This window comes from Gobio gobio, assembly GCF_949357685.1.
Source record: "Gobio gobio genome assembly, chromosome: 9".
In the NCBI taxonomy this organism is placed as follows: Eukaryota; Metazoa; Chordata; class Actinopteri; order Cypriniformes; family Gobionidae; genus Gobio; species Gobio gobio.
The window spans coordinates 35,957,104-35,970,624 of record NC_137115.1 but is presented as its reverse complement, the minus strand read 5'-3'; the positions used below and the strand labels follow the sequence as shown (position 1 = coordinate 35,970,624).

The 13,521-nt window shown below is 38.3% G+C and overlaps 1 protein-coding gene across 1 annotated transcript in view; it reads right to left on the bottom strand.

Moving 5' to 3' along the window:
* LOC307131883 (voltage-dependent calcium channel subunit alpha-2/delta-1) overlaps positions 1 to 13,521 on the bottom strand; it is a 159,598-nt gene that overhangs the window by 66,845 nt on the left and 79,232 nt on the right. The window contains exons 8-10 of the mRNA XM_079825894.1: positions 13,424 to 13,493; positions 13,235 to 13,285; positions 10,970 to 11,069 (exon numbers count right to left, since the gene is read on the bottom strand). Of these exons, the coding sequence (XP_079682020.1) occupies positions 10,970 to 11,069; positions 13,235 to 13,285; positions 13,424 to 13,493 (221 nt within the window). The remainder of the gene's footprint in view (positions 1 to 10,969; positions 11,070 to 13,234; positions 13,286 to 13,423; positions 13,494 to 13,521) is intronic.

Here is a 13,521-nt window from a genome sequence, read left to right as displayed (position 1 = left end):
TTTCCCAGAGGACATGAAAAAGCACATGGTGCACTTCCTGTGGCATATGCAAGCAGAACACCTTCAAACCTCTCGTGTTTACTGTAGAGCTGTTTTTCTTCCAGTTTTAATTATCATTCATGTCCACTCAAAAGGCTTCCCGCCATTGAGTTTCTCGCCGGACACAGAGAGGTGTCATTAGGAGACATACGCCAGTCATTGATGTAATTGTGGGATCAGGTGTCTGCGCTCTGTTGAATGAGCTGGATGTCACAGCGTCTGTTGAATGAACCCGATGAGTCACGGTTCGATTAGTTGTTCCAGCATTGACTGAATATTTAATTAACGCTTGAAATTATCTCCACAGAGGCCCCCGTGACTCACTGCTCTCAGCATACGGCGGGTTATAAATAGAGGAATAGGACAAACTGATGATACACAGACCCCTACACACAGCAGACGGCACACACTCACAGCGTAGATGACTTCGATAATTATAACGAGGGTGTTCTAGTTTTGTCGTGTCATGCCGCTTCCCAGAGGAACTTTTTCTTTCTCGGGGGTTACTTGTTCATAGCTCAGGGAAGTTTTGTTTCATGTTATGTTTAAGACAAGCATTAACATTCTAAAAAGAAAATTATGCAGTAATAATAATAACCCAAATGTGAAGCAGAGGGGTCTTGTATCATCCTCAAAATAGTCTATTTTGCAATAATGACCAACTGTCACGCACTTGAAATATTGTTGACATTTCAAAATAAAAGTCAATTATATGCTTAAACAGGGCTTTACATTAACTTTTGTTGCAAGTGGTTTTCCAAAGTTACTAGCCACTCAGCATTTTTACTGGCCAAAATTTTGTACACTGTACACACCCAAATCAAGTCTACATAAAATGTATAACATGACAGGTCATCAAATAGGCCTATTTAGCTCTGATAAGGTTGTTTGTAAAGCTCCTTAATATAAATAGAGAAGTGATACAGCTTTGTGAGAGGGGGGGTCCTGGCTGGAGCTTGTGGCCGGTGGTGTTCGAATGGGGACAAGGGTCTTCTTGTCCCATCGAATTTGAATCTTCGGGTCCCTACCCCCTCCCAGAGTCTCAGCACGACACAATTTTCAACTAAATCTGGAAAACTTTGTATACGTTTTGGCCATTCATTTACACGAGAACAGCATTTTGGGGGCCTGAAAAGGCAAACTTTTGAAAACAGGTTTCATGCAAGTGCAAACTGTTATCATCTCTGTGTAAAAGTGTTGTCTGAAATTTAAAAAATGTGACGCTTTGAGCGCTGTTGAGCTGCAATCATAAACACCTCTGACTGGCCATTGTGCTCATGCGCTCATCGGATGTGTCTGCGATTGGCTACAATGATCAACGCACGGGAGCGTTTGAAAGCACACGGAAGTGTTTGAAATTGTTTTGAAAGCGGGAGCAGGAGCATCTTAAAACACAAGCAGACGTCGACCAGCAGACCGGTAGGCTGACAGGCGCCTGCATTCAAATGCTCCCGTGTGTATCTGTGTAAGCTCTCTGTGAAAAGCGTAATTGATGTATATTTACAACATGTTTTTGAAGCGCTGGTCATTGTAGCCAATCACAGACATATTTGATGAGCGCGTGAGCACAATGGCCAGTCAAGTGTTTATGTTTCTGCTTAACAGTGCTCAAAGCGTCACATTTTTTACATTTCAGTACCGCCTTGGTATCGCGGTCTGTACTTTAGACAACACTACAGTGTAAACTTAAAAAAAAATTATATTTGAGAAAACGTCAACGTCATGCGCATGCATATTACGTGTTCAGTCTATAAACTATGTATCTAAAGTAGGGGTGTAACGGTACACGTATTTGCTACTGTGCACACGTGTATCGAACTGTACCGAATGCAATCTTTAACTCTTTCCCCGCCAGCGGTTTTTTTTAAAAGTTCCCAGCCAGCGGCATCGTTTTTGATCATTTTCACAAAAATGAAATGGCCCGTAGAATATTTTGTTGTATGTATGAATAATACAACAAAGCAGAGGCTCTGCTCTTAAACAATCAACACTTGAATATGGGTAAGTTTAATAAAAACATTTTGAACACACGATTGCTTGTTTTTTTGTGTCTTCTTCGCCTGTGATTTGATCAGGAGATTCTGTACTCATTCAGAAGATGTGTAATAGCGCCCCCTAGCGTATAACTGTGAAAACATCGAAAAATTCCAGTGTTTGGTGGGGAAGCGTTTTCTCACAAATAACGTTGTCATATTTAATTCTAGTCAGAATATGAGTCTGATGCTGCTCCATCGGGGTGTGGAGCAGCCCCCTGGCTGTCTGATGTTCTCCGTGAACATCGCTCTGGACTGTGGCGGCAGAGAGGAAGTGGCGCAAATCTAAAAACTCTACTGACCTTACCCTGTATCAGTCTCTTCTCGCTTCTTTCTATGCAAGTGTCTTCACTGCTAAAACTACATACTATCACAACAAAATCAACTATTCCGCTGACTCTCGCACAGTTTTCAAAACAGTCTCGTCGCTCCTTTGTCCTACCCCCGTCTTGAACAGAACAACCTCCTGGACAACAACCAATCCAGCTTCAAAAGTGGCCACTCAACTGAGACTGCCCTGCTCTCGGTTACGGAAGCACTGAGACAGGCAAGAGCAGCTTCCAAATCCACAGTACTCATCTTGCTGGATTTGTCTGCTGCTTTTGACACAGTTAACCACCAGATCCTCCTGTCAGCTCTCATGAAGATGGGCATCTCAGGAACTGCTCTCCAGTGGTTCAAGTCTTACCTCTCAGGTAGGTCCTTCAGGGTGTCATGGAGAGATGAAGTGTCTAAGTCACATCATCTAGCTACTGGAGTTCCCCAGGGCTCAGTGCTTGGACCACTTCTCTTCTCCATCTACATGTCATCACTAGGATCTGTCATTCAGAAACATGGCTTTTCCTATCACTGCTATGCTGACGACACTCAACTCTACTTCTCATTTCAACCAGATGATCCTACAATTGGTGTTCGTATTGCTGCCTGCCTGACAGACATTTCTGCCTGGATGAAGGAACATCACCTGCAAAGACCAACGCAGCACTTCACCATAATCTCTCCATTCAGCAAGGTTCATCAACCATAACTCCGTCCAGGACAGCCAGGAACCTTGGAGTTGTGATTGATGATCAGCTAAAATTCACTAAGCACGTTACTGCAATAACCCGGTCCTGCAGATTTGCGTTATACAACATAAGGAAGATTGTAAGCTCTTGTTCTCTCCAGACTGGACTACTGTAATGCTCTTCTAGCAGGCCTTTAAACCCTTGCAACTGATCCAGAATGCAGCAGCGAGGGTGGTCTTTAATGAGCCGAAGACAGCCCACGTCACGCCTCTCTTCATCAGTCTGCACTGGCTGCCAATAGCCGTTCGAATCAAATTCAAGGCACTGATGCTCGCCTTCAAAGCAACCGCAGGCTCTGCACAAACCTAAACTTGCTTGTTCAGATTTGCACACCCTCCAGAATTGTACGTTCTGCAAGTGAACGACGCCTTGTGGTGCCATCCCAAAGAGGCATGAAATCACTCTCATGGACCTTTTCCTGGACCATACCCACCTGGTGGAACAACCTGCCAGTCTCTATTCGAGCAGGTGAGTCTGTTGCCATTTTCAAAAAACATCTAAAAGACACATCTTTTCCAGCAGCACCTGACCAATCAAGAATAACACTTATCATTCTATTAGTTTTATGTTTGTTTAATTAAACAAAACTAAAAAAAAAACTAAAAATAAACAAACAAAAAAATATGGTTCTGTCCTATGTGTTCTGTGCTAGATTAACTGAGACTTGTTACAGCAATTGCATATTGTTGCCCTTGACTGTTTTAGTTGCTTCTATTACTCTCATTTGTAAGTCGCTTTGAATAAAAGCATCTGCTTAATGACTAAATGTAAATGTGATTATGGAGGCGTGTTTCAACCGAACCAGGGCTGCGTTCAGCCCCAACAAAATGTTGCAAAGCGTTTTTTAAACGAGAACGGTGCTGCGTTGAACACCCTGTTCTGATGACGCAAGAGTTGCAACTATGGCAGCTGAGAAGGCCATTCTTTGTGTTCTTTTTGAGGAGCCTGATGAAATCGACGTGTTTAATACTGCAAAATATATGCAATCACTGCCCTTGCCGTCTAGAATAAAAGACAACATCCCAATCCCATTTAATTAACCTTTTTTTATCTCCTGGTAATCAATTCTAACTTTATTTTATATTGTTTATAGTTCTTACTTTTTTAATAGCTTGTATTTTCCTTCTCATTTTTATGTAAAGCACTTAATTACCATATATGAAATTTGCCTTGCAATGAAGCTTAAAATATAAATAAATACATCATCATGTTGATATATATACTGTAAAAAATTTTTTTTACGACAATCATGTCTTCTAATATCTTCAATTGTTGTGTATACATACTGAGCTGCAGCGGACACATTTGTAAACAACTTTACTTGGACCCATTGTGTGAGCTGTCTCTTTAATACCACGTGTTTTATATACATGTTGCTGCTGATTGGGCTGAAATTTTTGACACACCCACCAAACGAGATAAAACGCATCTCAAACCTGTTGCACACCGTTGCACACCGTTTCCAGGAAACATGACGTTCAACCGGAAACCGTAGCAAAACGTTGCGCACCGGTTTGAGCTTTGAAAGTGCCCCAGGACAGAAAATGCCTCTGCACTCAATTGGATAGACCTACAACCAATCAGAGCAACAGAGCGATGCATAGTTGTCAACAGAACTCAACTGCAAGCATGCTGGAAGAAGATGATGAGTGTAAACAATCTTTGCCCGTGTTGTAAAAAAAAATATTTAAGGATACACGTACTTACCAACAAGATCTTCATTTTTGGGAGAAATAGTAAAGGTGAATGCATATATGAACAAGTTCTCTGTTCAGGATTAGAACGAATTCAACCCAAACGCTCTTTGGCGACGTGCATGATTATGTTACTGTTGAGCATCTGTCCATCATCGTATAAAGCCCGCCCTGACAATTTGATTGGTCCGAACAGCGCTTGTTCGAGCATAGTTGCTCCACAACAGATCAAGTCCAGACAGAACTTCCCGACCTCAAATGTTGTGGGCGGGGCTAAGTTCGGCTGGCATCCAGGCTAGCAAATAATGGAAAATTCTGTGGAAATTCTGACGTCAATAAAACAGCTTGTAAACAATACCTTTGTCACGCAGCATTACATTTACCTCAGGCAAGTCATTCAGTGTCCACAGCTGGTTAGTTCACTAGAGAAATGATACATACATACACTATATTAGCCTAAACATATTCATTATATTTTCATTTATTATTTTAGTTTAAATTATTTAAAGGGGCTATATGCAACTTTTTCCCCAAAATAAACGTAACAATAGCCTTTTTATTTTACCATTTATGACTCAAACATCTCCTGATGAGCATACTGACACCTTGTCCGCTCACAGTGGGTGCACCTACAAGCCTGTATCCTATTTTTCCTATTTTCTGGCGGGTCGTTTTTTCCCGCGCTGTCTGCGGATGTGACGTCACCACCGAGCGAGCAGAAAATAAGAGCAGTTCTGTTTTTTGGCCACAGGTGTCAGTCGCGAGTTTAAATTTCAGAAAAACGCATATAGCCCCTTTAAATATGTGAGAATAAAGTATGGAGTGCATCACCTGCCTTTTTTTGTGTTAATAATAATAAAAAAAGTATTTTAATTCTGGATTATGCAGCATAATTAAGGGTATAAATATTTTTTCTCTGATAACAATTTGATTAATTGCACAAATAAAAAGCTGACTGCTGTGATTGCCCAATCAGAATCAAGTATTCTAGTGTGAATTAAGCTCTATTAAATGAACTGATTTGATATGCTGGCAAATGAACAGTTTGAGGCATTAAGATCTTTTTCATAACCCCATACGATTTTTTTTTTGTTTCCAATATGGGTCATTCTCATTGTAAAGAGCTCGTAAACATTTAACAGAGAGAGAGAAAAAAAATGGATTCATAAACTGATACTCTTATTCCATTCTTCATCTCCAACCAGAGGAAGGCTGGAAACATGTTTCCTGCATGAAATCCACCTCTTAAACCAGAATATCCTCTAGGGACCAATTTAAAGCCGTAATCTTATGTTCACCATTCAAATTGTTTGTCATGCTGCAAGTCAATTGCACTAGTCAATCATTTCCTATGAAAATCCGCCTCACAGATGAGTCAATCTAAATGATGAATCTGGTAATATCCCTCAACAATTCAATGGCGGTTGCCACATCACTGCACTAATGAGCATCAATAACCTTGATCCAATATTTGCCTTCATAAATAACTTATCAAATATTTATTCGGACAGTGACTGAAATTAGAGACACTTTAGCTGACCAGTATAAAGAGGAAGACTGTTTTATCATAATATGTCATATTTCCTTTGCTTCGCCTTCACTGTAAATGTCACATTTGCATGGATATGCACCAACTATAATGATTATAGCTCTTGTGTTAAGACAAAAGGCTGAATGTGGCTATGAAATCTATGAAAAAAACAACAAGCATGCATTTGTATCACTTTTCTTTATTTAGCCTTAAAATATTTTAAAATATTAATATAAACTACAAATATTTTAATTATGGATTATGCAGAATAATTAATGGTGAAAATATGTGCTTTGATAATAAATTGCTAAACATGCAATACAATGAATTTATTCATATTTATTCGCATTTCTGAATTAGCTTAATTTGTCTATTTAATTTAATGATGTGTAACCGACTATCTCATTGGCCTACGGATACTGGATGTTTATATGACCAAATCTCAATTTCCTTTACTTTCAGTTGGCTTTTCAAAAATGTATGAAGATTTATGAAATCCTTGGGCTACTGGTGGCTGGGTACGTGGCATCATATTAAAAAGTCTTGTTAAAATGAGCAACATTTGTTTGTAAGAGACAGTCGAGAGCCCCCCTGCTGCATTCATACACACATACAGCATATGAATAACAGGTTATTGTGTAACAGCATAATGTATACATTATGTACTGTGCTGTAAGCAGCACACTATTAAATTCCAAACACAGCCTGTATTACAATACAATTTCCTTCCAAGTCTTGTTATTCTCCCTGACTTGGCAGGAATGCATAACATCAATTTTGTAAGAAGAGGTTGGCTTTGTTTATCAAGCTAAATCTATAAAATGTGCATGAAGGAATTCTAAATTTTCATTACAACTGAGATTAGCAGATGTTTTATTTGTCCTGCATGGCTAAAATCATTTCAGCTGTATTTACTGATCATAATCCTCCTCACTTTCCCTGTTTACAAACCAAGCAGCTACCATGCATAGCACATATTGTGTACACTGGTGGTGGTGATCAACAGTCTAAAAACAAATCACTACCATATTATAGATTTATAGATTCAGCCAACACAATGACTCTACCCATAATGCCCACAAAGCCCTTTTATTTAAAACTACCACAGATGCTCTCAAACTACTGAGCTGTACAAACACACACCAAATTTGAACTTTGGGTATCAAATGACTGTGGGCACAGCCTCTTTCTGTTCTCGCTCAAATACACACAAGCACACTCACACACATACTCATAACACAACGCTATACTCTCATTGGCATACGTTCCCTGAAGCGAATCCTGTTGACAGATCTCACAGAGCTAATCCTTTATCGGAACAGTGATTCCCAAAACCTCAAAATCCTCTGAGAAGTGAAAACAATAAATTAATCAAACTTTATTTGCTGAAGAATAAAAATTGTATAATACCAAGCACGGCAATAATACCTGAGTGCAAAAACTGAAGGTGATTTATCATTTCAAACCCGTATGGCTTTCTTTTTGCCGCTCTTTTCCAATGTGATAACAATGAATGGGGACTGAAACTTTCAAACCTAAAGGGATAGTTCACCTAAAAATGAAAATTAGCCCATGATTTACTCACCTCAAGCCATAGGTGTATATGACATTCTTCAATCAGAGTTGTATTAAAAAATGTCCAGGCTAATCCAAGCTTTATAATGGCAGAGAATGGCAGTCCAAAATTTGAAGCCGAAAAAAGTGCATCCATTATAAAAGTAATCCACACGGCCCCTGGGTTTTTGTAAAATCCATATTTAAAGTAAAATATCTATTTCGGCAAACCGCCTTCCATATTCAACTTACGGAAAAAGGCGTAACTGGCGCGACTATGACGTTGGACGTAGCGTAAGCATTTTGAACTGTGAGAGGCGTTACACTTTATGCGTAAATTGAATACGGAAGGCAGTCTGCCGGAAGCTAGAAGTTTTAAATATGGATATTTTTCTTACACAAACTCATCGATTCACTTCAGAAGGCCTTTATTAACCCCCCGGAGCCGTGTGGATTACTTTTATAATGGATGGATGCATGTTTTTAGATCAAATTTTGGGCTCCCATTCACAGCCATTATTATGTTTAGATTAGGCAGGATTTTTTTTATATAACTCCGATTGTATTCGTCTGAAAGAAAAAAGTCATATACACCTAGGATAGCTTGAGGATGAGTAAATTATGGGATAATTTTCAATGTTGGGTGAACTATCCCTTTAACTCCTTAAGCTTCATGAACACTATGATCAATTCATACAACAGGTTTGTGTGAGGAACAGAAGTTGTAATTCACAAATCATTTTCTCAAGTGAGCTATTAACTGCTGAGTCAGTGAGTTGAACTCGAGAATCAGATCAGTGTGATTTGTAAATAGATCATTAAATGATTTGACTCAAAATAATCATACAGTCATAATCCAGAGACATCGCTATTTCTATAATGAACACTTCAAGGTAAGCTAGAGCTGATGTCCAAATTTTCAGTGAATAACCACTTGAGTTTCTCACACAAAATATGCAACACTTGTATATCAGTTTATGGTGGTTTGGCATCATTTTTTCAAGCTTAAAAAAAGTTTCATTCCTTGTAATTGCAATCGGAAGAAAAAGTGTGTGTGGGGGGGGGGGGGGGGGGCTATGGGGGCAATTAATGTTTGAAACATCATAAGCATAAGTAAATAATGACAAAGTCTTCATTTTTGGAACTACCCCTTTATGAAATAACAACCCCCACATCAAGCGTGACAGATTTGGACATGAACATCCTGTGAGCTCCTTTGGTCAGAGGAAAAGTAAGTTGAGAACAAAACTGGCAGCACCCGAGTAAAAGATCAGCTAGCCAAGATGGATTGGAGGCTCCTTCCGAGAGGAATGATATATAGCAATTTCCTCCCTTTTTCTCTGGCCTTCTCATTCTCACTCAGCCTGATCTCACTTTGTCCAGCCATTTTCAATTCAGCACACAGAGCCCAGAAGCAGCCTTTTCATTAAGCGCCTGTTTTCAAGTGGCAAGCTGAAGCCAGATCCATATTTCATTACAACTCCTGTCTCTCTCTCTCGCTCTCTTTCTCTCACACACATACTGCTGTTACATCATACTGCAACCTACAACCCACAAACTATAGAAACTCCTCACTTTAAATTGAATCCAGTTCTAATGTCTTGTTCCATTTTTACTGTACAACTGCGCACTTTTCTGAGAGATTAATCACATTCTGTAGACACAGTTTTTCATTTGCACATGCATTTTTCTTTTCTATGGAAGTGACAAGCACTTTCTGCAACCTTATTTAGTCATGAAAACTTCAAGTAGTGAAAACGAACTTTTATTATATCCATGTAGTTTGAGCAGAACCAAACTAAACCATTTGCAACACTTTCTTGGACTCTGACAGCACCCCTGAAATGCATTTTTCTTGGAAGAAAGATATTTATGTGAGTTTTGAACGACATGAAGGTGAGCAACTAAAAACAAATTGTTAATTTTTGGGTGAACTACTTCTTTAAAGGGATAGTTCACCCAACAATTAAAATTACCCAATGATTTATTCACCCTTCAAGCCATCTAGGCGTATATGACATTTTTCAGAGGAATACAATTTATATATAAAAAAAAAAGTCCTGGCTCTTCCAAGCTTTACAATGGCAGTGAATGGGAGCCCAAAATTTCAAGCCCAAAAAAGTGCATCTCTCCATTATAAATGTACTCCTACTCCACATGGCTCCAGGGGTTAATAAAGGCCTTCTGAAGTGAATCGATGTGTTTGTGTAAGAAAAATATCTATATTGAACATGTTATAAATTAAAATATCTAGCTTCCATCAGAGCGCCATCCGTATTCAACTTAGGACGACATAGGACGTAGAGTAAGCGTTATGAACTGCGAGAGGTGTTACACTTTCGTCGTAAGTTGAATATGGAAGGCGGTCTGGCGGAAGCTAGATATTTTAATTTATAAAGTTAAAATATGGATATTTTTCTTACAAAGAGGCATCACAAGATTAAATGCAATGTTGCTTTACATTTGATTAATTAAAAAGCACTGTTAATTTTATTTGTATCTTTGCTCTATTGTATTTATTTGTGCTGTTGCTTGTAGTTATATGCTCTAACAAGGAGGCTGAAACCCCTAGCGTCAGTTGCTAGAACATCTCTTAAGATCAGAGGAGGGAGGTTTTACTCGCACATCAACTACTAGCTGGCCTCCGTTACACTCATCCCTCAAAACCTCACTCCCACCCGAGTCACGGCACCAATGTAACCCCTCCTGTTTGAACCGCCCCGCTCTAAGCGGGACTCAAACCCGGTTCAGCTCTAACAAGGAGGCTAAAGGCTGCAACCCTTTTGCTACTTGCTAGAACGTCTCTTGAGATCAGAAGACTGCGGTTTTACTCGCACAGAAACTACTAGCTGGCATCCATTACAATAGCACATACTGAACCGTACCAAAACTGTGACCCTAAAACCACAATACAAACCGAACCGTGAGTAATTTGAACTGCTACACCCCTACTATGTAAAGTATTATTGCAAGTACATGGTAGGCGTGAGTCCTATGGTTACCACAGCCAAAACTTTGCAGTGTGCCCACATAGCATATGATCATACTTACATGGACAACATTGACATAGTCATCATCGGAAAGTGTCTCCAGCATTTCACTGACAGAAGTTCGGATAAGTTTAAGGGTCAATCCAGACACACTTCCACTCCTGCAACACACCATTCAAATATGCAAGTTAATGCAAGTTAAAATTCTGCTATCATGTAACAATATTACGGTAAGTAAATGACGACATAATTTTTATTTTTGGGATAATTTTTTTTTTTTGTATCTTAGTATGCAGAGACAACCATAAGCAAGCCATTCATATAGGTTTGATTTCCTGAAAATACATATCATGAGAATCTGATTATTTTACAACTTGATATAGTCTATGTTATTGTATTATTTTAATTTATTTTTGTAATCATAAACACACGGCCTGTTGTGCAAATAGTTTGACCATTTATTGCAATTTGTTATCCTTCAAGTTATTTAATCATAGTGGCTACTGAATCAAAGGTAATAGCCTATTTCTGCATTGACAATTAAGGTGGGTAGTGCATAAAACAAATTGGACAATGTAATTTCTTGTACTTGATAAACTGTTAATGAATACTAGAATTTCAAGTCACTAATATAATTGGTTTTCATGCTTGAATGTTCAAAAAACACATTATTTTTCACATATTTCACATCACTGCAGTCTGTCAGTAACGCTCTGTTTAGTTCCTGACTCTATGAAGCCCCTCCTTCCGAAATGCGCAATGTGCTCTGATTGGTCAGCTGGACCTGTTTGTTTTAGCACGTTTCCGAATTGTTACACCCCTCCATAATTGTGAGTTTCACACTACTAACACAACTCAACCAGGTCTTTTTTTTTGTGTATGCCATGGGTGGAAATTATTTAAATAAGGGGTAACACTTTAGAATAATGGTCCGTCATTAATAAGTAACTATGCAGGAAGAAATGCAGGAATAGTACAACATTAACACTTCAGCTACTACTATTAACTAATATAGAAACAGTAAATATCAGTATAACAAAGTAATATCGAATTTAGGAGACAGTTCCTTGTTAAGTAATCAATAATTACTGAATGAGATTAGCCTCATTAATAACTATCAACTAACTGACAAATTATAAAGAACATTATTGTGTGTCTGAGACGTAATCAGTCATCATTTTTACTCTGAACAAAGTCATATAATTATTCAAGTAATGGACCATTATTTTAAAGTGAAAAAGCTGTTTTTCCACTTTAAAATAATGGTCCAGATCACTAGTAGCCCTTGAAGAGTGACTAGGTACATGAATAATTAATAATGCATTTCATGACTTTCTTCAGAGTAAAAAAGGACAATCTTCAACAACTATTAGTGATCTGGACCATTATTGTAAAGTGTAAAACATATATTTCGCTTTAAAATAATGGTCCAGGTCACTAGCAATTCCTGCATAAGTGACTAGGTAACACTTGAGTAATTAGTGGTGCATTTTATGAGCACACAGAGTAAAAAAAGAAAATTGCAGACACATGAATGTTGTGATTAGTAAATAATTATTTTATAATTTGTCAAAGTTACCTATTAGTTCTAAGTGATGCCAATCTAATTCAGTAATTATTGATAACCTAATAAGGAACTATCTTAGTCCTGAATTCGATTTTACTTACTGATTAGTTAAGCTTGTTTCTATATTAGTTAATAGTAGTAGCTGAAGTGTTAATGTAGTACTACTCAGTAGTCCTGCATTACGTCCTGCATAGTTACCTATTAATGACAAACCATTATTCTAAAGTGTTACCAAATAAGGAATATTGTGACGTGTGCGTTCCAGGAAGAAAACTCAAGACTACAATCAAGGTGTTTTGAAATTTTGCAAAGCTTTTTCATGCTCAAACAGCAACATTACATACTAAAAAAGAAAGTTAAAAATGAACAAAAGCATGACAGGTCTTCTTTAATAACTGGAATATTTGGATATTTAACACTTACGTGATTACATTACTGTTGTGAATACATGTAGGGTAAGTGCAAGTGCGTAGTGTATAAGCAAAGCTATCAGGATAATCGGGTATCCGTATGCTAGTACGTAAGCTAACTAAAACAGCCATTAATGATTATTATTATGTAGTTCAAAAGACATATGATGTGATATTGTGGTGCTAAAGAGAATACGCATTAAAAGTTATTTGAGCCAATGGGATCGATTGGGGTCCAAATGGAGCCCCGATTTGGAAGGTGCCGATTTTTCACAACATGTCGATGTATTTATAATATTCCTTTATCATTTATAGTATTCATAATTAAAAAAGCACTCATAATACTCACGCATCAACAAGAATCAGCATGTCCTTGGGCGAAGCCGCACCTTGAACATACCTGGATACAAAGAAATAAATATTCTGGATCTCTTTCAAGGAGAATTTTAAACTGAGAGAACAAAGAATAAGGTTCAAGAAAAAAAAGGAACAAATGAAAAAGAATTCAGAGCACACACACAGAAGCGCATATTAGTACCAAGGTCGCCGGCGCACATCGTACAGGTCGATTTTACTGGGCGTTTTCCTGGCATCCATCCAAGGGGAAGCTGAATGGACAGAGACAGGATATGGAAA